The sequence below is a fragment of the Antedon bifida genome, chromosome 3, assembly GCF_963402885.1.
Source record: "Antedon bifida chromosome 3, ecAntBifi1.1, whole genome shotgun sequence".
In the NCBI taxonomy this organism is placed as follows: domain Eukaryota; kingdom Metazoa; phylum Echinodermata; class Crinoidea; order Comatulida; family Antedonidae; genus Antedon; species Antedon bifida.
The window spans coordinates 9,494,381-9,521,812 of record NC_136228.1 but is presented as its reverse complement, the minus strand read 5'-3'; the positions used below and the strand labels follow the sequence as shown (position 1 = coordinate 9,521,812).

At 33.4% G+C, this 27,432-nt stretch overlaps 1 protein-coding gene and 2 long non-coding RNA genes across 6 annotated transcripts; all 3 read right to left on the bottom strand.

Annotated features, from left to right (window-relative positions):
* Positions 1 to 1,076: 1,076 nt before the first annotated feature.
* Positions 1,077 to 26,478, bottom strand: LOC144837071 (uncharacterized). Of its 2 annotated transcripts, XR_013611435.1 has the most exons (4): positions 26,287 to 26,478; positions 25,127 to 25,297; positions 24,013 to 24,802; positions 1,077 to 1,090 (listed from the first exon to the last, which is right to left on the bottom strand). It is a non-coding gene; the product is annotated as an uncharacterized LOC144837071 (long non-coding RNA). The 2 variants fall into 2 exon arrangements; XR_013611434.1 differs by lacking the exon at positions 1,077 to 1,090 and having other exon boundaries at positions 23,773 to 24,802.
* On the bottom strand, positions 1,369 to 18,885 carry LOC144837070 (uncharacterized). Of its 3 annotated transcripts, none has more exons than XM_078692062.1 (3): positions 18,707 to 18,885; positions 2,041 to 2,262; positions 1,369 to 1,751 (listed from the first exon to the last, which is right to left on the bottom strand). In XM_078692062.1, exons 1-3 carry the CDS (start codon positions 18,795 to 18,797, stop codon positions 1,726 to 1,728), a joined length of 339 nt encoding a protein of 112 aa, XP_078548188.1. In that variant the 5' UTR covers positions 18,798 to 18,885; the 3' UTR covers positions 1,369 to 1,725. The 3 variants fall into 3 exon arrangements, with proteins under 3 accessions (XP_078548188.1, XP_078548187.1, XP_078548189.1); XM_078692061.1 differs by lacking the exon at positions 18,707 to 18,885 and adding an exon at positions 2,772 to 2,949; XM_078692063.1 differs by lacking the exons at positions 1,369 to 1,751; positions 2,041 to 2,262 and adding exons at positions 16,629 to 17,070; positions 17,496 to 17,654 and having other exon boundaries at positions 18,707 to 18,877.
* Positions 8,757 to 11,205, bottom strand: LOC144837074 (uncharacterized). Its single transcript, XR_013611438.1, has 3 exons — positions 11,029 to 11,205; positions 9,618 to 9,776; positions 8,757 to 9,192 (listed from the first exon to the last, which is right to left on the bottom strand). It is a non-coding gene; the product is annotated as an uncharacterized LOC144837074 (long non-coding RNA).
* Positions 26,479 to 27,432: the final 954 nt, after the last annotated feature.

The following is a 27,432-nucleotide window of genomic DNA, read 5'->3' as shown; positions in this document are numbered from 1 at the left end:
TTTTAGATGACAGCCATGAGGAGAGAGTTAAGGTTTAAGCCGTACACAATTAGAATTTACAGATGTCTGATAAAGATTCACCTCTCCGTCATGACCATGCACACACAAAACCGAACCTTTTATTTAGAAAACAAAAATGGATGGATATTCTGTTTGTTTGTTTTTTTGTTGAGCGACGAAATCATTGAAACAACTGATTGAACGCAATTGTGCATAGCTTTTGTTATTTTTAGTCGCGTGGACGCGACTCTATAGTTCACTATGTCGGTCGGTCTGTCTGTCTGTCGGTCTGTCGGTCCGGTATCACTATGCGTTTTATCGCTTTCTGACCTTATCTTGATATCAGTTTAATCTAGCTAAGTCAATTTTTCACAGTATATTCCTTATGGCCAGGAATCGATGTGGTTATGTTTTCACGGTGCGCAATAAAAAATTACGTGGTGTACGCACGATTTAACGAAATCACGTTTGTAATCATATCTTCACAACCATGAATCACAATTAAATAAAATTTGGTACTCATAAATTTCAGGGCATAAATCATCATATGGCAATACAATTACGTGCGTAGCGCATGTAACGCATGCGTACGCGCGCTTAAAATGTTCAAAATTTATTTTCGATGAAATAAGAGTACGTTTCAGGCAATTTTAAGCGTTTACAAAATTGCCATGAGTGCGCAGATTTTTGCGCGCGCACTGCGCGTTAAATGTTATTGCGCACTCTTTTTGCCCGATTTCTGTTTTCTTGACTTACTTTTCAACTCGAAATTACGTTATACGAGCACGTCAAAAGTGACAGGCTACGCACGTGGAAATTAAAAAAATATAAATGTTTTTAAACATTTCAACATTTTTAAACATGTTCAGTAATTTCGGTCAGTTGGTAGGTTGGTCGGTAAACACTAATGAGCACGCGACTGCAGCCATCTATATGGCCTTGTTCTATAGTAGCTCACTTTATCCGAGCCGCTATTCTCCACTGATCAAGAGGTAGTTGTCCCCCTCTAGACAAAACCTAAAATACATTTATGAAATTAAAGATGCATATCGCCCTCTAGGCAATCTTTTCTAAAACTCAATTTTTTCAACTCTTTAAGGCGATTTACACAGACGAGCGGTTACGGTAAGCGGAAAACCGCTAGAATATGTATAATTACATTAGTTACACAATTACACCACCACTACAGTAGTTAAAATTTAAGTATTAGCATGGACTGCCATGAGTAACCAACACCACCACCAATACCACCCAACACCAACACCCCAACATCACCACCACTAGTAACAGTAGTTACAATTTAAGTATTAGCAGTAACCTCCAGATGTTGACGAATGTGTTTAGAACAAAACATTGACAATAAATGCATTCACAGTAATAGATTAACATTTATTTCGTCCACAAATATAATAAACAACATTATAAATATAGAAAGTACCGTATTAATATTATTAATTCACGATATGATTACCGTATTTCAATATATTCATAATTGATAATAAATGTTGTTATGGCGACAAAACATTAGGTAAGGCAAGCGATCGGAATGACTGAAACAGCCAAGCAATTGATAGAAATCAAAAGAAACAAATAAATAAAACTATAATGATATCGTTTATACTATTTTGGGTTTACACGTACTGTAATTCCAGTATCTGCAGTTTTACACTGGCCTACGTTGCTGCAACGTTACATTCGAATACGTCGTATATTTAAGGAGTTTTTTTAGGAGCGAGGACGACATGGTGCGCCTGAAAATAAAAAGAAAAAAACGATTCAATGAACATTCTAAATAAAATAAAACTCCATCAACCGAAAAATCAACGCTTTTAAAGCTATTTTAATAACATTATGATATATATAATAAATATATCACTTCAAATCAATGCATTCAGTCAAATAGGAACAACATGTATAAATATCATCATTATTGTTTTTCTCACAAATATATTAAAAAGTTTTTACAGGAATTAACCGATTCAATCATACAATCAATTAACTTAATTTTTAAACTTCAGCGAAAAACATTAGAAATCTTACCAGAAAAGCATAGTCTTTGCTTCCTCTTCTTCTCTATTTCCTTTCTTTCCGTCTCTATTTTCTCTCTTTCTTTCTCTATTTCCTCTCTTTCCTTCTCTGTTTCCTTTTTTTGCTTCTCTATTTCACTTTCCTTCTCGTCCTCGTAATTCAATAAACATCCCATCAGTGTTCTTGAAGCCAGTATTTCCCAAACAGGATAACAGACATCTTTCATTTCAACATCTAAAAAAAAATATATCTACTATTCAAGAATTCCAGTTGATTAAATTAATTAATTAATTTTACCCCGGTGCCGGAAGGATGTATCGTTCACAACGAACTCGGATTCCGGTTCGGGGACCAGAAAAAGAAACAACATTGGTTTAGTGTTGAACTGATTCCAGATTCCGTACGCATTGACTTGAAACGGTGCACGATTTCGGATCCGATGGTCGAAAGCTATTTAATCGCACTGAAGTTAACTTCTTCCCAACCATAGAAAACAAAATAATCTACTATAAAATATTACCTTTAGGCCCTACCTTCTTTTAAGAATATATTTAACTAATATGAACTTTTACAACCAATGTGAAACTAACGCAGTACGAAAACAATAACAAATCTCATCGGGTCGTTCCAGACGCATGTGTGTATTGGATTAGATTTACTGATTAAATAGGGGTACCTAAACATTTTATCATCAGACATTGTCTAACCATTCAAAGAACAAAAGTAAATTTAAATATATTTACCATTATTATGTATCTGGACGACGTTGTTGAAAAATCCAGCATAACAACCGTTGATCATCAGCAAAAACAGAGCAAATGCAATCATTCTGGTCCTCATTTTAGGACGATGTGCGCAGAAATACAAAGTGTAGAATAAAGTAAACTTCTCAGTTGAAGCAATACGCTGAAAATGGTGGGTTTTACTTGTGGCAACAACATCTTAATTATAATGTATAATTTAAACGAACGGAATAATGCCACGTGATGTTTAAGTGCGTTTCTTCATAAAGTAAATATATTATTTATTATTATACCATCTTTGTCATAATAATGGTCTTTTCTATTATTAATAATTAGGAAATGCGTTTTACAGATTTCTCAAACCGTAATTGAAGTAAAATAACGCAATCAATTTATAGTTTGTCCGAACGATGGCACGTAATATTTTTTCGACAACTCCAGCTGCCCTAGCCAAAATTACGACATGGAACTGGGGCTGAATAAAAAAAAAAGACAACAGGTTATCAAAATGCTGAAAAAGTAATATGTTTGCTTCCATTACACAATGTTGCACAGCGCCTTAAGATTGATTCCCACTTGGTCGCAATGCAACGACGTAGGCGCAACGCAAGCGAGTTGACCAATCACAAGCGACAGTTCGAATAGCCCATCACGTTTTGTCCGGTTTAATTATTCCAAATGTATTATCACGAACTGCAATTAGTAAAACCATGAACAATACCATCACCACCAACACCATCACCAGGATCATCACCACCACCACCAACATTATGTTGTTCGATTTATAAAGCGCTTTTACAATCAAAGATTGTCCCAAAGCGCTGAGAAAATTAAAAAAAACAGAAAGAATTTACAAAGAAAAATAATGTTTTTTTTAGGTTGTTTTGAAAAGTATGATAGAGGATGTATTTTTAATAGGATCAGGAAGATTGTTCCACCAACAACAACAATATCAGCATCACCATCAGCATCACCAACACCATCAGCATCACCAACACTATCAATTCAATCAGTTACAATTTAACTATTAGCATGGACTGTTGACCAGTGTGTTTGTCTTACGAGGAATCTATATATAAATTTACGTAAGGGCAAAGTATCTCCCAAACAGGATAACAGATATCTTTCTTTCCAACATCTAAAAATCCAATAATAGGCCTATATTTATACGAGAATGCCATTTTACTAAATTAAATTATTGAAGGCCGTGTTTCCACAATAACAAATATTATCGGTTGTTTTTTATAACCAATCAAATAACAAAATAACAAATAAAATGTGCGCATGATCATTTATTACCGAACACCAAACGCTTAATCGCAACTCAACTTTCCTTCACGTCAAATGTGACATTATCACATTACGTATATCCTCCAAAACCACTGAACGGTACGTGCTCACATTTGGCACACTGATGTTTATTGAGCGGCCGTCATTTTACTGAATTGTATATGTATCAAATAATTAGTACACCACGAAAAACACCCAAATAATATATTTTGGCATTTTATACTTTCATTAGTGTTTGCGTGCATCATCTAATTCACACAGAACAATTTTTCTTTAGCGTCTTTTATTTTCGCGAAGTCTGACCAGTCAAACGTAAAGTATAAAGTTCCAAATCCAGTAATATTGCTTTCATTTAGTCCACATATATTACAAAGTGAATTGATCGTGTATAACAAAATAAAATATAGTAGTATATTGATATAATTTGTTTTTATTTTAATAATAGCCTATGTCAAAGTACTTTTATCAGAGTGCGCTTTTATTAGTTCAAGTTCAAGTTCAAAAAACATTTATTTGTTCAACAATGGCATATTTTTTAACAGAATAATATTTTGTACATTATTTAAATGAAAACATGGTAATAAGCCATCATTTGGGGTCTTCTCTAGAAGAAATCAAGTTTCTTGTCTCAAGAAAGACCCCAAAAACAATACACATACATATAAACTAATAAAATTTACTACTTAAAATAATAAATAAAAACAAAAACAATGAGATAAAAATAGATACTTTCAGTGACTACAGTCATAATAATATTAAAATTAGTATAAAGAAATAAGATATTTTTTAAAATTTCTACGAAAAGTATGAAGAGATTTAAAATGCTTTAGTTTGTCATCAAGATCATTCCAGATTCGCGGTCCTGAAACAGAAATAAAATATTCGGAAATTTTCAGTCTAAAAGGAGGTACACCAAGATGCTGAAATTATTGTCGATACGTAAATTGTACTTGTGTGATTTTGTATGATGAATTAATAGATTAGACATTGTCACAGGGAGTTTGGTATTAAAGAATTGAAAAATAAAGGAAGCAATTTGTGTTGTAAATAGATCATGTAGACTAAGTATATTGAGTTTTTTTAAATAAAGGTTGGGAAGGGGCGAGATAGTGAGAGAAAGTAATAATACGGGCAGCACGTTTAATTTGTTTATTAAGTTTGTCTAAGTTTGATGGGTAGTCGGCTGCCCAAATAATGTTGCAATAAAGAAGATGAGGTTGTATAAGGGTGTTATATAATAAGAGTAAGATATGTTGTGGAAAAAAGTGTCTTAATTTACAAAGGATGCCAATTACTTTATACTTTATACTTGCCTATGCAAAGTATATAACCAGCCACATCAGGCAGAACAAGACCGTGCGGAAGTCAGCTATTATTTATCGATTGGAATCGGCTAAACCCTTTTCACTTTATCGGTTAACAATCGTTTATTTTTTATCGGTTAATGTTGGGCTGCGGAAACACGGCCTAATTGTTCCCGGAAGAAGAAGAAATAGGTTTGAACTGTTACAACGAATGCGAAATATTAAAACTTTCCAAAATAAAAAAAAATAAAAGTAAAAACATTGATACAATCAAATTTATATTAAATGAATTTGCCCAAATCTAATTATTCATCATTATTAGGCATACTTGAATCTATTTTTTTTTTGTAAGTTTATTTTTTTAGGAATTCTTTCCGTATAATATTTTGTTTCAAATAGCTATTAGGCCAGACTGATTAAGATACTACCATGCTAGAGCAAAACCATAAGAGCAAACAAACAAACATACATACATGGAACTGGGTTCATGGAGGGAAACCTCTTGAAAGAACTGATAAATCATAACAAATGTTTCTTTCATTTCCGAAATGAGTCCGCGTCCCATAAGCCCTTTGTATAAAAGGGCTTATCAGATTTACTGATTAAATAGAGGTGTACCTAAATATTATGATCAAACATTGTCTAACTAGTCAAAAGACAAAATTAAAATACATTTACCAGTAAATGGCACTTGAGAGATATGTTGTAATTCGTTTGAACGGATTACTAATTCGTTTGAATGAATTATTAATTTGTAATAATAATAATAATAATAATAATAATAATAATAATCTAGGCCCTCGCCAGTTGTGGCGTCCCTTTTCCTCTTATATATTTCTTTTCTTGCATTATATGAATTAGGCCTATGTTCCACCGGTGTATGTTCATTATCGGTTGTATATTTATTATGTTACTCTATTTTTCTCTATTATTTGTGGAATTAAATGTTATTATTATTATATGCTTATTGCAAATGAACGACATAATGTCACGTGGCGTATTACTGCGTTTAATTATTTAAATGTACGTCTGGTATAATAATATTAAAATATAAATTATGATAAGACGTCTGATTAATATTGGTCTGTATAATTTGTGTACAAACACGTTTCGGTATTCTAATCGTCATCAGAGATAAACATGTCTTAATTCCATTGAATTGAAGAGGAAATCCGTTTCATTTTAATAGGCCAATACTATAATATTAATAATCTGTAAACCGGATTTCTTCTTCAATATCATGAGCAATCCCCTGAAGTATGAGTTTGTATAGTAATAAAACGAAATCGACAATATTTACATTCACAATAATCGAATACAATTTATTTTGTTTACAAATTTAAGACATAAATACAAACTATTACACTTAAATTTATGATGGATGAAAGATAAGAACAACTACTTAATTTGAAGTTTGCTGCGGAACCTGCAACTAATAATTCTGTCTATATTAATTAATAATAAATCCATCATGGTAAAGGACACACTACAAAGAGGCGTTGCATGCGCAGAAGGCGCACTCACTACTGTTTTGCTTTGTCTTTATTAAGTGCTTCGTATGCTTCTTTCGGCATACATAATATACTGGAATCTGAAATAAGAAAATAAGAAAGAGAAATGAACAGAATCAACTCTATAAATAAATGCATCAAATTTGTCATGAACAGTTAATAATAATTAATAATACATTCACTGTGACTGAAATTTGCAATAAGAATAATATTAAAATTGACTCTATTAACTATATAAAATGTTTTCTCGGAAAACGAAGTTTAGATCATACATGATTCAATCAGTTAGGATGAAAATATCATTAATGCAATAAATTCAAACACATATAACAACAACTATATTATTTTAGAAATACGTTATATTTAATTTTAAGTTAAGTATGATTCAATCAGTTTACTTAATTAAATCATAACATCAAATCAAGTAGCCCTACATTAATTAAATCAAATAAAACAGCGGAACGAAATAACTGTAATGTCTTTTTGTGTTTCATTTTGATGCAATTATTAAATCTTTAGTGAATATTGGATATCTTACTGAATAGATATGATGGATTACGCCGTTTTGGTGTTGTTTGTCTCTCCAATTCTTTTCTGTTTTTCTCAGCTTTGTAAGTCAATATACATCCTTCAGGATAACTAACATTACTTATTTCAACCTCTGCAATTCATTTTTTTATTTTAAAAAAAAATTTGATATCTTTAGGCTATGTGGCCAAGGATTACCAATAGTAAATTAATCACTGTCCTATCAGATAGGTGGTAATCCCCCTGATACAGGGGCTATTTTGTGAACCAGTTCACCGGGGTAACCCCCTACTCTTCTCGAATAATGAACTGGGTTCTTTAAAGTGCACACATGTTATAACTGTGTACACTGGACTTCCAGTTTATAGTCCTTATCCGAGAAGACTCTTTAGGTACGGCAAACGGCGTGAGTGTGGCCGAGCGGTTAAGACAGTGGAACCGAAATCCATAGCCATAACATTGGCAAGGGTTCGAGGCTCACTCGCTCCATGGTTCTGGTGGTAGAACAAGTCTTCTCGGATAAAGACTATAAACCGTAGGTCCAGTGTACACACCTGGCTCATGTGGACTATAAAGAACCTAGTACATCTTTCTTTCAATTCAAACATTATGATGTATAATTCAAACGAACAGAATACAATGTCAATGTTAAGTGTCATCCTTTAATTTAATCGAGTAAATGGCTTGTTATTATATGCATCCATCATCATAGCCTAAATTGGGTCTATTATTAATAAGGAAATCTGTTTTACAGGTTATAAAAATACTGAAAAGTATATGTTTGCTTCCATTACACAATGTAGCACAGCGCCTAAAGATTGATTCCCACTTGGACGCAATGCAACAACGTAGGCGCAACACAAGCGACAGTTCGGATAGCCCATCGATAAGTTTTGTCCGGTTTAATTATTCCAAATGTATTATCACGACCTGCATGCAATTAGTAAAACCACGAACAATACCATCACCCTCACCACCAACACCATCACCAGGGTCATCGCCATCACCACCAACACTATCACCACCAACACCATCACCATCACCACCAACACCATCACCACCGACACCACCATCACCACCATCACCACCACCACCACTATCACCAACAACAACACCACCACCACCACCAACACCCTCACCGACACCACCACCACCACCATCACCATCACAACCACCATCACCACCAACATCACCACCACCATCACCACCACCATCACCACCATCACAACCACCATCACCACCAACATCACCACCATCAATAGCATCACATTACAGTAGTAATGTTAGTATTAGCATGGACTGCTGACGAGTGTGTTTGTCTTACGAGCAATCAAACAATAAATACATTCACAGTAAACAAATACCATTTATTTTTTTCACAAATAATAACAATATAAAATATAGAAAATACTACAGGTATACTATAATAATACTAAATAATTTACGTTATGTCTAAAAAGTACTGTAAACGTCCTGCATCATTCTACCGTACAGCTTTACTGCCTGCAGAACCCTGAATGTGAAAAGTCAAGAATATTTTTTTTTTCATTTATACCGAAATAAATAAATGAAATATTTACCGTTATGGCAACAAAACAACTGATAAAAAGGAATAAATAAATAAGTTCATAAAACGATAAAGATACAATTGTTACTATTATTATGGGTTTACACGTAATTCCAGTGAGTGTGATACAGAGTGGCCTATGCTGCTGATGCTTATGCGCGCAGTGTTACATTCGAATACTTCGAGACAACGAACGTGAATTTAGCGACAAGGTGCTCCGCCTGAAAAATTGAAAATAAAGAAAAAAGATTCAATCAACAATAAATACATTGTTAAAGCAATTTTAATAAAATATAATAATAAAATGGTAAATATATAATACAAATATTACATCAAATCAATTATGCATTATTTTATAATAAGAATTATTGTTTTTCTCATAAATAATATTAAATCAACAAATCAAGGGAATTAAACGATGTTTTTATTGTTCAACGATACAATCAATTTTACTCATTATAAAGCTCTGTCTAGACTATCAAACTTTATGTGACAATAAAATGTGATGTTCTCATATATAGACATGATGATGATCACTACCATATTTTGGCATATCAATATCATATTTGGGCACATCACACTTTTTTTTGTCAAGCTAGTTTGATAGTGTAGACACAGCTTTAGATTTAAAAACAACAAATCTTACTCTGGCATTGTATTTTTTGTCCTTTCTTCTCTCTTTCGATTCTCTCTTTCTGTATTTCATTCCTTTCTTTCTCCTCTTCGTAATTCAGTAAACACCCGATCAGTGTTCTTGAAGCCAGTATCTCCGAAACAGGATAACAGATATCTTTCTGTCCAACATCTAAAAATCCAATAATATGCCTATATTATACAAGAATTACATTTTACTAAATTAAATTAATTAAGGCCGTATTTCCACAGCCATAACAGCAATTATGAGTTAATTTTTTAAACCAATCAGATAATAAAAAATGTGTCGCATGATCAGTTATTACCGAACACCAAACGCTCAATCGCAACGCAACAATTTGTCCTTCACACGTCATATGTTCACAATCACATTATCCGATATTTTGATTGTAGGCTATAATTATATCGGCTAATATTTCTCGAGTGGAATGGGCTAAACTCCTTTTCAAATGAACTTTATCGGTTAATTATCGGTTAATATTTATCGGTTAATGTTGGGCTGCGAAAACACGACCTAATTGTTAATTCTAACACTTAAAAATGAGCCCGGATTCTGGTGGGGTGACCTGATAAAAATTAGTTAAAAATGGGTTTAGTGTTTATCGGTGCGCGTGGTGCACGATTTTAGAGCAATGGAAAAAATCGTACAGTTTGTATCTAACCACAATTTAAGTTTACAATCTACTATACACTATGACATTTTCCTTCCTAGGATAATTATTTTATAGGTTTGAACTTTTACAACGAAAGCGAAATATTAAAAATAAAACAAAAATAAAACCGTAGAAGGGAAAACGTTGGCACAATTAACATTATATCAAATGAATTTGCCCCAAATCAATAGTAGTAAGAAGAAATTATTCATCATTCTAAGGCATACTTGCAAATCTATTGCGAATTTCCAAAAGTTTGGTTCTACGAAAAATTCTTTCCGTACAATATTTCGTTTCAAATAATTAATTTTACCCCGGTGCCGGAAGGATGTATCGTTCACAACGAACTCGGATTCCGGTTCGGGGACCAGAAAAAGAAACAACATTGGTTTAGTGTTGCTGATTCCAGATTCCGTACGCATTGACTTGAAACGGTGCACGATTTCGGATCCGATGGTCGAAAGCTATTTAATCGCACTGAAGTTAACTTCTTCCCAACCATAGAAAACAAAATAATCTACTATAAAACATTACCTTTACCTTCTTTTAAGAATATATTTAACTAATATGAACTTTTACAACCAATGTGAAACTAACGCAATACGAAAACAATAACAAATCTCATCGGGTCGTTCCAGACGCATGTGTGTATTGGATTAGATTTACTGATTAAATAGGGGTACCTAAACATTTTATCATCAGACATTGTCTAACCATTCAAAGAACAAAAGTAAATTTAAATATATTTACCATTATTATGTATCTGGACGACGTTGTTGAAAAATCCAGCATAACAACCGTTGATCATCAGCAAAAACAGAGCAAATGCAATCATTCTGGTCCTCATTTTAGTCGATGTGCGCAGAAATACAAAGTGTAGAATAAAGTAAACTTCTCAGTTGAAGCAATACGCTGAAAATGGTGGGTTTTACTTGTGGCAACAACATCTTAATTATAATGTATAATTTAAACGAACGGAATAATGCCACGTGATGTTTAAGTGCGTTTCTTCATAAAGTAAATATATTATTTATTATTATACCATCTTTGTCATAATAATGGTCTTTTCTATTATTAATAATTAGGAAATGCGTTTTACAGATTTTTCTCAAACCGTAATTTAAGTAAAATAACGCAATCAATTTATAGTTTGTCCGAACGATGGCACGTAATATTTTTTCGACAACTCCAGCTGCCCTAGCCAAAATTACGACATGGAACTGGGGCTGAATAAAAAAAAAAGACAACAGGTTATCAAAATGCTGAAAAAGTAATATGTTTGCTTCCATTACACAATGTTGCACAGCGCCTTAAGATTGATTCCCACTTGGTCGCAATGCAACGACGTAGGCGCAACGCAAGCGAGTTGACCAATCACAAGCGACAGTTCGAATAGCCCATCACGTTTTGTCCGGTTTAATTATTCCAAATGTATTATCACGAACTGCAATTAGTAAAACCATGAACAATACCATCACCACCAACACCATCACCAGGATCATCACCACCACCACCAACATTAGTATCACCACCATGTAATGTAATGTTGTTCGATTTATAAAGCGCTTTTACAATCAAAGATTGTCCCAAAGCGCTGAGAAAAAAAACCAGAAAGAATTTACAAAGAAAAATAATGGTTTTTTTTAGGTTGTTTTGAAAAGTATGATAGAGGATGTATTTTTAATAGGATCAGGATGATTGTTCCACCATCAACAACACCATCAACAACAATATCAGCATCACCATCAGCATCACCAACACCATCAGCATCACCAACACCATCAACACCAACACCCTCAATTCAATCAGTTACAATTTAACTATTAGCATGGAATGTTGACCAGTGTGTTTGTCTTACGAGGAATCTATATATAAATTTACGTAAGGGCAAAATTCGGTAAATCGCGCGTTATTTCTAGAATGTTTACTCGATGGTATATAAAGTTGGTTCGTACTTTCGATACTGATTTTAACCACCTGATATAACCCTGTTTACTATTTAAATTGTGTTCGATAAATAGTTATTGACGATTAAAACGAATTTAGGTTCAACGATTTTCCCCAAATAGGGGTGTTTTCCGATCGTGGTATACACTGTCTAATGCATGTCCATCTTGAAAAATACCCGCATACAATAATACGAGGATGATTCCTATCTCCTCCTACGATAATTGTTTTTAATGGCTGAAAACCGATTGAACAGCTCGAGTACAGCATCATAATGTTAAAGACAGGCCGATTTTCTTTAAAAAATGCTATTTTGATAGATTTAATATACGTTTATACAAATGTATTGATTTCCGATGAATGGAACATTCCAATCTCATTCCAATCTTGGTGTAACACAAGTAGGTAAATTTATGGGCCCTTGGAGAATAAACTTAAAACTGAGATATAGTATTGCAACACTTTGACAAAATTGTAGCCTAAATTATACGTATTAACCATTTTTGGTCGCCATTTGAATCGACATTTTCTTACTGTGAATGTGGTTACTGTTAGATATATAAACTCATATACAAAGAACATTTATTACTGTGACTGTGGGTAGGCTCTACTGCTGGATATATAAACAGATAATATACAAATAAAAACTTTATTACTGACAGTTGCTTCTCAACGTTTGTATTAATTAATAATTATAAAAAATATAAACGTCGTAGTGGTGTTTCGTTACATGTACCTTTCAATCGACTATAACAGGGACATTTAAAAAAAAGTATTAAATCGTAAATGTTTTAATGTGTTAAGTGGTATATTATTGATAGGCCTATAAAACATTTAAAACAATATTTCGTTACTGAGTGGATAAAGAATATATTTAAAAATTGTTCTTCCCATCCTCTTCCCTATCCCTCAACTCTAATGTTATATACAAAACACAAATTAGGTTGTTTTTTTGTATTTATAGTCCTGTGGTACGTTTTGAAATCGCCAGTTTTTTACGCTGAAATGACCGTGTATTCGAGAACCATCTGTGGACACGACCTAGATGGTACGCGAGCGAAGCGAGCGTACCATCTAGTCAAACATAATTGACAATAAATACATTCACAGTAAACAAATACCATTTATTTTGTTCACACATAAAAACAATATAAAATATAGAAATACTAATATAGATATCTTACTAAATAATTTACGTTATGTTTAAAAGTACTGAGAACGTACTGCAACAATCTACTGTACAGTTTTACTGCCTCAGAACCCTTAATGTAAAAAGACTCTATAGTTCACTATGTCGGTCGGTCTGTCGGTCTGTCTGTCGGTCCGGTATCACTATGCGTTTTAGCACGCGACTTATGGCTGTTGGCCTTGTTAATTTAGATTTTTATAATCTTATATCATGTGAATACAATGCTTTCAGCTTTTGCTTCTTTTTGAAATAAATAAATAAATAAAATATTTACCGTATACTATTCATAACCCATACATTGATTTTGTTATAGCGACAAAACATGAAATAAGGCAAGCAAAACGAAAAACAATTGATAGAGATCAAAAGGAGCATTATATTATTCGTTTACACGTAATTCCAGTGAGTGTGATACAGACTGATACTTTCTGACAGCATGAATTTATTTTTAGGACAAGGATATGTTAAGCCTGAAAAATAAACGAAAAATTGATTCAATCAACAATAAATACATTGTTAAAGCAATTTTAATAAAATTATGGTAAATATAATATAATACAAATATCACATCAATTAATCATTATGCATTTTATTCAAAATGTTTTATAATAAGCATTGTTTTTCTCATAAATAATATTCAAAAGTTATTAAATATTGTAGAAATTAATAATCTAGGCCCTCGCCAGTTGTGGCGTCCCTTTTCCTCTTATATATTTCTTTTCTTGCATTATATGAATTAGGCCTATGTTCATTATCGGTTGTATATTTATTATGTTACTCTATTTTTCTCTATTATTTGTGGAATTAACTGTTATTATCATTATATGCTTATTGCAAATGAACGACATAATGTCACGTGGCGTATTACTGCGTTTAATTATTTAAATGTACGTCTGGTATAATAATATTAAAATATAAATTATGATAAGACGTCTGATAAATATTGGTCTGTATAATTTGTGTACAAACACGTTTCGGTATTCTAATCGTCATCAGAGATAAACATGTCTTAATTCCATTGAATTGAAGAGGAAATCCGTTTAATTTTAATAGGCCAATACTATAATATTGATAATCTGTAAACCGGGTTTCTTCTTCAATATCATGAGCAATCCCCTGAAGTATAAGTTTATAGAGTAATAAAACGAAATCGACAATATTTACATTCACAATAATCGAATACCATTTATTTTGTTTACAAATTTAAGACATAAATACAAACTATTACACTTAAATTTATGATGGATGAAAGATAAGAACAACTACTTAATTTGAAGTTTGCTGCGGAACCTGCAACTAATAATTCTGTCTATATTAATTAATAATAAATCCATCATGGTAAAGGACACACTACAAAGAGGCGTTGCATGCGCAGAAGGCGCACTCACTACTGTTTTGCTTTGTCTTTATTAAGTGCTTCGTATGCTTCTTTCGGCATACATAATATACTGGAATCTGAAATAAGAAAATAAGAAAGAGAAATGAACAGAATCAACTCTATAAATAAATGCATCAAATTTGTCATGAACAGTGAATAATAATTAATAATACATTCACTGTGACTGAAATTTGCAATAAGAATAATATTAAAATTTACTCTATTAACTATATACAATGCTTTCTCGGAAAACGAAGTTTAGATCATACATGATTCAATCAGTTAGGATGAAAATATCATTAATGCAATAAATTCAAACACATATAACAACAACTATATTATTTTAGAAATACGTTATATTTAATTTTAAGTTAGGTATGATTCAATCAGTTTACTTAATTAAATCATAACATCAAATAAAGTAGCCCTACATTAATTAAATCAAATAAAACAGCGGAACGAAATAACTGTAATGTCTTTTTGTGTTTCATTTTGATGCAATTATTAAATCTTTAGTGAATATTGGATATCTTACTGAATAGATATGATGGATTAGGCCGTTTTGGTGTTGTTTGTCTCTCCAATTCTTTTCTGTTTTTCTCAGCTTTGTAAGTCAATATACATCCTTCAGGATAACTAACATTACTTATTTCAACCTCTGCAATTCATTTTTTTATTTTTTTTAAAAATTTGATATCTTTAGGCTATGTGGCCAAGGATTACCAATAGTAAATTAATCACTGTCCTATCAGATAGGTGGTAATCCCCCTGATACAGGGGCTATTTTGTGAACCAGTTCACCGGGGTAACCCCCTACTCTTCTCGAATAATGAACTGGGTTCTTTAAAGTGCACACATGTTATAACTGTGTACACTGGACTTCCGGTTTATAGTCCTTATCCGAGAAGACTCTTTAGGTACGGCAAACGGCGTGAGTGTGGCCGAGCGGTTAAGACAGTGGAACCGAAATCCATAGCCATAACATTGGCAAGGGTTCGAGGCTCACTCGCTCCATGGTTCTGGTGGTAGAACAAGTCTTCTCGGATAAAGACTATAAACCGTAGGTCCAGTGTACATCTGGCTCTTGTGCACTTTAAAGAACCTAGTACATCTTTCTTTCAATTCAAACATTATGATGTATAATTCAAACGAACAGAATACAATGTCAATGTTAAGTGTCATCCTTTAATTTAATCGAGTAAATGGCTTGTTATTATATGCATCCATCATCATAGCCTAAATTGGGTCTATTATTAATAAGGAAATCTGTTTTACAGGTTATAAAAATACTGAAAAGTATATGTTTGCTTCCATTACACAATGTAGCACAGCGCCTAAAGATTGATTCCCACTTGGACGCAATGCAACAACGTAGGCGCAACACAAGCGACAGTTCGGATAGCCCATCGATAAGTTTTGTCCGGTTTAATTATTCCAAATGTATTATCACGACCTGCATGCAATTAGTAAAACCACGAACAATACCATCACCCTCACCACCAACACCATCACCAGGGTCATCGCCATCACCACCAACACTATCACCACCAACACCATCACCAATACCATCACCACCGACACCACCATCACCACCATCACCACCACCACCACTATCACCAACACCCTCACCGACACCACCACCACCACCATCACCATCACAACCACCATCACCACCAACATCACCACCACCATCACCACCACCATCACCACCATCACAACCACCATCACCACCAACATCACCACCATCAATAGCATCACATTACAGTAGTAATGTTAGTATTAGCATGGACTGCTGACGAGTGTGTTTGTCTTACGAGCAATCAAACAATAAATACATTCACAGTAAACAAATACCATTTATTTTTTTCACAAATAATAACAATATAAAATACAGAAAATACTACAGGTATACTATAATAATACTAAATAATTTACGTTATGTCTAAAAAGTACTGTAAACGTCCTGCATCATTCTACCGTACAGCTTTACTGCCTGCAGAACCCTGAATGTGAAAAGTCAAGAATATTTTTTTTTTCATTTATACCGAAATAAATAAATGAAATATTTACCGTTATGGCAACAAAACAACTGATAAAAAGGAATAAATAAATAAGTTCATAAAACGATAAAGATACAATTGTTACTATTATTATGGGTTTACACGTAATTCCAGTGAGTGTGATACAGAGTGGCCTATGCTGCTGATGCTTATGCGCGCAGTGTTACATTCGAATACTTCGAGACAACGAACGTGAATTTAGCGACAAGGTGCTCCGGCTGAAAAATTGAAAATAAAGAAAAAAGATTCAATCAACAATAAATACATTGTTAAAGCAATTTTAATAAAATATAATAATAAAATTGTAAATATATAATACAAATATTACATCAAATCAATTATGCATTATTTTATAATAAGAATTATTGTTTTTCTCATAAATAATATTAAATCAACAAATCAAGGGAATTAAACGATGTTTTTATTGTTCAACGATACAATCAATTTTACTCATTATAAAGCTCTGTCTAGACTATCAAACTTTATGTGACAACAAAATGTGATGTTCTCATATATAGACATGATGATGATCACTACCATATTTTGGCATATCAATATCATATTTGGGCACATCACACTTTTTTTTGTCAAGCTAGTTTGATAGTGTAGACACAGCTTTAGATTTAAAAACAACAAATCTTACTCTGGCATCGTATTTTTTGTTCTTTCTTCTCTCTTTCGATTCTCTCTTTCTGTATTTCATTCCTTTCTTTCTCCTCTTCGTAATTCAGTAAACACCCGATCAGTGTTCTTGAAGCCAGTATCTCCGAAACAGGATAACAGATATCTTTCTGTCCAACATCTAAAAATCCAATAATATGCCTATATTATACAAGAATTACATTTTACTAAATTAAATTAATTAAGGCCGTATTTCCACAGCCATAACAGCAATTATGAGTTAATTTTTTTAACCAATCAGATAATAAAAAATGTGTCGCATGATCAGTTATTACCGAACACCAAACGCTCAATCGCAACGCAACAATTTGTCCTTCACACGTCATATGTTCACAATCACATTATCCGATATTTTGATTGTAGGCTATAATTATATCAGCTAATATTTCTCGAGTGGAATGGGCTAAACTCCTTTTCAAATGAACTTTATCGGTTAATTATCGGTTAATATTTATCGGTTAATGTTGGGCTGCGAAAACACGACCTAATTGTTAATTCTAACACTTAAAAATGAGCCCGGATTCTGGTGGGGTGACCTGATAAAAAATTAGTTAAAAATGGGTTTAGTGTTTATCGGTGCGCGTGGTGCACGATTTCAGAGCAATGGAAAAAATCGTACAGTTTGTATCTAACCACAATTTAATCTACTATACACTATGACATTTTCCTTCCTATAGGATAATTATTTTAATAGCTATAGGTTTGAATTTTTACAACGAAAGCGAAATATTAAAAATAAAACAAAAATAAAACCGTAGAAGGGAAAACGTTGACACAATTAACATTATATCAAATGAATTTGCCCCAAATCAAAAGTAGTAAGAAGGAATTATTCATCATTCTAAGGCATACTTGAATTGCAAATATATTGCGAATTTCCAAAAGTTTGGTTCTACGAAAAATTCTTTCCGTACAATATTTCGTTTCAAATAGTTAACTATTGTTAGACTTATTACGATCAGCTAGAGAAAACCATAAGACAATCATATATGGTACTGGGTCCATGGAGGGAAACGTCTTTGAAAGAACTAATACATAAAATCATAAAATATGTTTGCTTTAATTTAAGAAATGAGTCCGCGTCCTGTCTCAGATTTACTTTTTAAATAGAGGTGTACCTAAATTTCATCTAAAAATAACTCCTCAAACAACAAAATTAGAAAATAAATTTACCATTATTATGTATCTGGACGTTGTTGATTTCAGCATAACAAACGTTGATCAACAGTGAAAACAGAGCAAATGCAATCATTCCGGTCCTCATGTTAGCGGATATACGCAGCAATACAAAGTGTAGAACACAGTAAACTTCTCAATTTAAGCAATACGCTGGAAATGGTGGATTTTACTCAAACTTTACTTGTTATAACAACATCTTAATAATAATGTATAATTTAAACGAACGGAATAATGCCACGTGATGTTTAAGTAAATATATTATTTATTATTATACCATCTTTGTTGTCATGATAATTGTCTTTTCTATTATTAATAATTATGAAATACGTTTTTGAAATTAACAACAGTGTCGCAATTAGAGTCTTATCAAATATTTATAGTTTGTCCAAATATGGCACACGTACGTTTCCAGGATTTCTAGTTGATTATTAATATATTTTAAATTTATGACAGCTTCCTTACAGTGTCATTAACAGTTTTATTGTACGTTTATTTGGATGTCGCGCACGCAACATGAGGTGGCAATTTAATATTCTAAATGGAAAATCGTGACAAAACAGAACTTTAAAAATACAAAACATTAAAAAAAAAAATTAAAACAGTAATAATGGACAAATTTGAGTGATCGTATAGATTAGTATTATTATTATAATAATGCATTTTAGCACACCCGGTAACGATATCCAGTATACAAATACAAGTGCAATGAAATTGATTAGTAGTCACATGTCGTACACCTAAAGCAATAACTAGCGTCTAAACGGACATCAACACGTGTGAACGATTATACTTTTATTTTATTTTTTATTTAAGCCCGGGTAAGGATTATATCAGCGCCACCATCACCACCAAACCTCTTCCATCACCACCACCACCACCAAACCTCCTCCATCACCACCACCACCAAACCGCCTTCATCAACACCACCACCACCTCTTCCATCATCACCATCACCACCTCCTCCATCACCACCACCTCTTCCATCACCACCATCACCACCTCCTCCATCACCACCACCTCTTCCATCACCACCATCACCACCTCCTCCTCCATAAACACATACATAAGACGATAATGATATCGTTTCAACTACTATTATGGTTTTACACGTAATTGAGTTTGATACAGAGTGGCATATTGATGACGTGTTAAGCCGATTTTCCACTAGGCGAATTTGTTCGCGCGAATCGAAAGCGTCATGCTATGCGCTTGCGTATTCGAGATTCTGTCTGTCATACTCCCTTCTGCGACGAATGCTAGTTCCTTTGATTTTTCGCTGCAGCGAAATTTACTAGTTCAAATTGTTTCTCCTTTTTGCGAAGCGAAATATCGCGCAACCAATCAGAGCTCAGGTAATGAACTATGACGTTTTCATGAGCACTTATGAATCGAATCGAAAAGCTCAGCAAGGAACATGAACGTCTCATCATGTAGTGGAAAGAGAGTAGGAGATTTTTTCCTTTCGAAACGTTGGATTCGCGCGAACAAATTCGCCTAGTGGAAAATCGGCTTCAAGCCGGTTTTCCTAGGCGAATTTATTCACGCGAATCGAATAGTATTGACTCTAATGCGCATGCGTATTTATATTTTCATCTACTGTTTGTGACGTGAAAAATAAAATCATGGTTTTCGATTCAGGTTTTACTTGAGACAACGTGAATTTAAATCTTCTGTTAAGAAGGACATGTACCCATGGCTGAAAATAGAAATTAAAAGAATAATGTTAAACAGATCAATCAAAACTAATTAGGCCTAAATAACAAATCCATCAACTGAAAAAGCTCAAATCAATGCATTTTTCAGCCAAATAAAATCAACACTTTTTAAGCATCATAATGTTTTTTTCTCATAAATATAATCTATTTCAAAAGTTATTCAATGATGCAATTTAATATTAAGAAGTAACCGATTTTGTTATACCACGAAGAAATAATTCTCTATGGTCATCAATTAATTTGACTAATTGAAATGTAAACGCAAAACAGAAATCTTACTTTGATTGCACTCTGGTTTTGTTTTCTTCTGTATTTGGTTTACTTCCTTCGGTATTTCGTTTCTTTCTTTCTGTATTTCATTCATCTCTTTCTCCTCTTCGTAGTTCAATAAACATCCGATCAGTGTTCTTGAAGCGAGTATCTCCCAAACAGGATAACAGATATCTTTCATTTTAACATCTAAAAAATCGATAATAGGCCTCCTGTTACTTACTTACTCCGGGACATCTCTGAACTTATACAACCATTTTAAACAAAATTAAATTAATGGAGTGAGTGAGTTGCCAAGACAATGTAACCCGTAATCCATAGCCTTTAGCAAGGTTTGGTTTGAGGCTCACTCGCTCTATAATTCTAGTGGTAACGAGTCTTCTCGGATAAGGACTATAAACCGTATGCCCAGTGTACACATCTAGCTCATGTGCACTTTAAAGAACCTAGTACATCTTTCGAGACGAGTAGGGGGTTACCCCAGTCATGTAGGCCTTGTAGCTTACACCTGTCGCGGACAGACGAAATAGCACTGTATATGGTTAGCAGCAATGACATGACGTGACTTTCGCAGGGAGTCGCATTGAGACGAAATTGTATTGTGAAATGCGCTATATTAAATACATTGACATTAATTACTCAATGTTACCCAGGCAGCCTGATGGAAGTGCAATCGTTCACAATGAGCTCGAATTTCGGTTCGATAAACAACATTGTAAAAGATGGGTTTAATGTTGAATTAATTTCGGATTTGAACTGGTGCGCTTGGTGCACAGTTGCGGAGCGATTGGTCTGAAAGCCATTCTATTATGAAAAAAAAGTCGTACGGATTTTATCTAACCAAAATTTAACTTCCACGCGCTAGGGAGAATTTTTTCAAGATTGAAGCAGTTTTAAAATGTATGATAATAGAATAATCTACTATACCAGCTATATACTATTACCTTTATCTTCTTTCAAGGATTATATTCTAATAGCAATAGGATTTAACTTCTACAACGAATTCGAAATATTAAAACTCATGACAAACAAGTAACAACAAGTTAGAAGTAAAAACATTGACAATTTATTAAATTAATTTGCCCAAAATCAAGTACAAAAATAAGTACGGTACGGTATTCATCATCGTCACGCATACTTCTAGCGAATCCACTTTCTCTCGGAAAGTTTATTTTTCAGGACTTTGGTTATAATAGAATTCTTTTCGTACAATATTTTGTTTCAAATAGTTAACTATTATTATACATATTAGAAATACGCCGAATGTTTTACAATTTTTTAAGTAGTTTATATCAGCTAGCCTACTGCTTTTACGGAATTTTTCGAGAGCTTTTCTAACTTTCGTAAGTCCTTGATTGACACCGAAGTGTTTAAGGTGATATCGTGAATAGTGTCGCCGAACTTCCGACAGCATAACAAAATTAAAATAAACTTCCCTCAAAAGACAAAGGCAAAATTATAATTTACCTGCAATATTATTATTATTATGTATCTAGACGTTGTTTAAAATTCCAAAAGTTGATCATCAGCGAAAAAAGAGCAAATGCAATCATTCTGGTCCTCATTTTAGTTGATGTACACAGCAATACAAAGTGTAGAATAAAGTAAACTTCTCAGTTGAAGCAATACGCTGGAAATGGTGGATTTTACTAAGAAAAAAAAACTGTAGGCCTACTTTATCATCGTCAAAAAAATGTATAATTCAAACGAACGGAAGTGCCACGTGATGTGCGAATCTTCATAATGTAAATATATGTTTTATTATTATACCATCTTTTTCATGATAATTATCTTTTCTATTATTGATTTTAGGAAATCCGTTTTACAGATTATCAAATCGAAATTGACGTAAAACAACGCAATTATTTACAGTCTATTTATAATTTTCCGAACGATGGCACATACTTTTTTCATTTATAGTTTCACCACTACCACCAACACTACCAACACCAATTCCGCCAACACCAACTCCACCACCATCACCACCAACAAACACTACCAACACCACCAGAACCAACACCAACACCTCAACCAAACCACAAACAAGACAAACGTGTATATAATAATTTACAGTTATTCTGAACCGCAAAACGAATGTTGGTTGTGTTATTCCAAAAGCATAACAACCGTTAATCATCAGCGAAAACATAGCAAATGCAATCATTCTGGTCCTCATTTTAGTTGATGTGCACAGCAATACAGTTAAATCAATACGCTGTAAATGGTCAGTTTCACTAAAACTTATTAATTATTTTATATAATTCAAGAAAACGGTATAATGTCATGATGTTAAAATGCAAGCCTTCATAAAGTAAATATAAGTTTTAGTATTATACCATTTTTGTCATAATAATTGTGATTTTAATTATTAATAATTAGGAAATCCGTTTTACAGATTATCAAATCGAAATTGATATAAAATAACACAATCAGAGACGTATCAAATATTTATAGTTTTATTGTTTGTGATGTGTCCGGACGGTTTTTTTCCAAGATTGATATAGTGAAATTCCAGAAATTGTGTGATTAGTGTTCATTACTGATCGTAAGACCGAGGTTTGAATCCAACTCTCGCCACATTGCTTGTATCCGTAGGAAAGATACTTTACTTACGTTTTCCTCTCTCCAACTGAGGTGTATAAATGGGTACCCGGTTAGATCAAGACACAACTTTGCGCTGATTACTAGCTGCATTATAGAAGTATGTTTCCATACGTGTTTGATCCAAAAAAAAATTACTGGGGTAATAATGTTTAGCGCATTGAGAGCTTGCTTATATGCGCTATATAAGAATGAATTATTGTTATTATTTTAATGTAGAAACTGGTGTAAGTATAAAATACATTAAGTACCGGTACCCATCCCCGTTAGATACACTTGTAGGGTAGGAGGACCGTGCATTCTGTTGAGACAATGTCCCGGTAATATAACAATTAAATGATTACAATTGTTTGTAATTCCGTCAACAAAATACGCGTGTGAAAGCATGTCAGCGTCTGAACGGATGTTTGTTCCGAATAAACAATTGACAATAAATACAGTAAACGAAAACAGTATCATTTATGTCGTTTTAATTAATATAAAAATGCACAACCGTGATAGCATACTGCAGGAATATAAAGCTTTACTGCAAAAACGTTAATGTAAAATCACAAGATTTCAATAATATTCATAATAATTCATAAGAGTTGGCGAAACCTAGCAATGTATTCGATCGGTTGACTAAAACATCTAAATATTTCATTTTTTCCATTATCAAAATCTGAACCATATAAAACAATCAAATCGACAAAGTACATTTTAGAATTTTTAGACATGTTTAGTAATCAATAATATTATAGTATTTTTGTTTATATAAAGGCCTACATAATTTTCAAGTAAGGATGACGAGATGCACCGCAATGACGTAGCACAGCCCAAGCGAGTTGACCAATGACAAGCGGCCACAGTTCTAATAATCCATCTCTTGTGATTGGTCAACTGACAACGCAGCGACTTTTTGGCGCCAAGTGATGTATTGCGTAATCACAAGTGGGAACCGACGACGCAACAGTGCTGCAAAAATCGCAGTTTTGATTTCACGCAGGCGGCGGCAAACACAATTATTATTATTTTTCTACGTTGAGTCGCTAGTGGGAACCAAGCTTTAAGCGTGGTTCCCACTAGGACGCAATGCAAAGACGTATTTACGCAAAGTGATACATTGCGTAATCACAAGTGGGAACCGATGACGCAACAGTGCTGCAAACATCGCAGGTTTGATTTCACGAAGGCGGGGGCAAACACAAGTATTGGAAGGGCATTTTCTTACGTTGCGTCGTTTGCGTTACGTTTCGTCGCTAGTGGGAACCAAGCTTAAGCTTCACTGAGTAGTAATTGTTATTATAAAAAGGTATTACAAAAGCTGATTAATTATTACCAACCAGGTACAATGAATACCATTTTGGTGCTGAGTATATTTCAACGATTTCACCATCGTTTTCACCATGGTTTCACATTATAATTCTCGCGGCATCAGCAATGTTGTTAGATTGGTGTCATGTTGCCAAGTTGACATTTCAGATGAAGTGAATTTAAATCTATCGTTTACGACATGGAGCTAGGTCTGAAAAATTACAAAAAAAGAAGAAGTTGGCTCATGAATAAATCAATTAATGCATTCATTATTCATAATATGAAACAGTTTAAAGCTCTACATAATAAAACTTAATGTGAAAAAAAATGTGTTAATCTTAAGCCGATTTTTTTTCACTAAGCGAATTTGTTCGAGAGAATCGAAAGCGTCTGCTTATACGCATGCGTATTAATGTTTTCATCTTTCTCTGCGCATGCGTATAAGCTGCGCTTTTGATTTCCGCGAACAAATTCGCCTAGTGGAAAATAGGCTTAATGCATTAACGTGTTCAAAATATTGAAATCTTTTACATACAAGTACATTTCGGTTTGCCTCGTTTGGATGTTTTGTCCTTCTGTATTTCATTTCTTTCTTTCTGTATTTCATTTCTTTTTCTCTCATCTTCGTAATTCAATAAGCATGTCCTCAACGTATTTGAAGCCAGTAACTCCAAAACAGGATAACAAATATCATTTATTTTAACATCTGTAAAATACAATATCATCCAACTCATTTATAATTATCATTTTACTGTTTAAAGCCCCCTTCCCTACGTTTTTTAGATCTAATTTAAGATCACAAACTATATTTAATGTAAAAATAATACTATATGGTCCTATTGCGATAACTTTTTTCGTCTTTAAACGGTTAAAAATGTGAAAAATAAGTCGATTCTAATAATTATAGCGGCCCGCTATAAATCCCAAAATGCATTGCGCGCGGATTGATATTTTTGTTTTTCACCTGTAATTCGCCCACTTTTCGATCGATCGTGCCGGTCAAAACAAATGGAAGACTCCTAACTTTTCAGCGAAAATACCGGGTTTTCCCCAATTTGTATCAACGGAGTCTGGCAAAAATAGAAAGACAATTAATGCAGCAACTATACAACGTCAGGCTAGGTATATAGCTAGCGTATGATGTTCGTACGTTACCGATGTTTACCAGCTAGGCCTACAAAACTAAGCCTAGCTAGGCTAGGCCTAAGACCGTCCACGAGAGGTCGATCGCCGCGAGCTACTTAGGTAGTGCATTGTTTCTCACTTTTTATCATAATTTACCATAAAACGTACATTTAAGACAAGGAATGACATGGTTTAATGTTTTTAAAGTGATATATATGTATTATTTTCCAAAAAACGTCCAAAATTGCAGGGAAGGGGTCTTTAAGTAACCTATTTCGATATGTTATTTTTCTTCAGAAAATGAGCCTGCGTCTCACGTGCCGTGCCTTGGTTTTGAATGGCTGATAAAAAGTACGTAGCAAATATCACCCAACTCGTAACAACCCATTAGTCAATACCCCACCCACCAAAAGACAAACGTATGTATATAATAATTTATAATTATCCACAACCTATTCATATTTTAAAAATCAAAACAGTTATTTTTTTAAAATTTCGTCCAATCCAATACATATCTACCACTGTTCACCTCACCCAAAAAAGAAAACGTAACTGAAATTTAAAACTTACCATTATTTATCTCAACCTGGTAGAAAGGTAGTCCAAAAGCAAAACAGTCGTTGATCAGCAACAAAGCCAGAGCAAATGTAAACATTCTGGTCCTCATTTTAGTTGATGTACACAGAAATACAAAGTGTAGAACAAAGTAAACTTCTCAATTTAAGCAATACGCTGGAAATGGTGGATTTCACTAACTACACAGGCCACGCTAAAGTATTATGTATTATTCAAACAAATATAAAAAATGCACGTGTTTTGGCATATGCATTTTCCATTTACTACGTAATTTCATCTCGTAAATGGTGTGTCTTATTATTATACCACCTTTTTTATCTTGTTGTCTTAATTGAAATTATCAATTGTTACTGAGGACATCCATTTTAATACTACTATAGAAATGGTCGACCAATCAAAATTATAGGAAATATTTGAAGTGTTATTTAAGGTTTATCCCCAGCGTAAAGCGTGGTTCCCATTAGAACGCAACGCAGCGACGTATTGACACAAAGTGATGTATTGCGTAATGACGCAGGCGGGGGAAACACAATTATTAGGAGGGCATTTTCTTACGTTGCATAGATTGCGTAACGTTGCTTCGTTAGTGGACCAAGCTTTAGTCTACATGTTCCTATATCTGTCGACGAGAACAAACATTTATCATATGAAAAAGTAATTGTTTAAATTTGTTGAGAAAACAATGTATTGCGTGAAAAATAAGTGTTTGACGATTGACTGCCAATGTTGTAGTGATATAAAACAAAATTTAAGTCAAAAGTTAATATCATTACTTCTGGTCAATTGACAAATTCAGTCATTACCTTAATTAATATACTTTTTTGACAATTTAAGCCCAATATGTTGATGTTATGCGCATTCGGTAACGAAATTTGAGGTTATCAGGTCAAATCAATATTATGATTTCCAGTCACTTTTGGGAAAAATATTTCGTTAGACCAAATACTAACATGTATATTGTGAATATTTTAAGACCAACCTCATGTTTCTACTGTCAGTAGTTATCGAGATATGACCATACTAGGATCAAAGGTCACAATGATGATTCCGGCCATTTTCTAATAAAATGTTGTATTAGAGTGAATAGAAACATATGTGTTCTAAGCAATTTAACACTAAAATGAACTCTGTACCCCTACC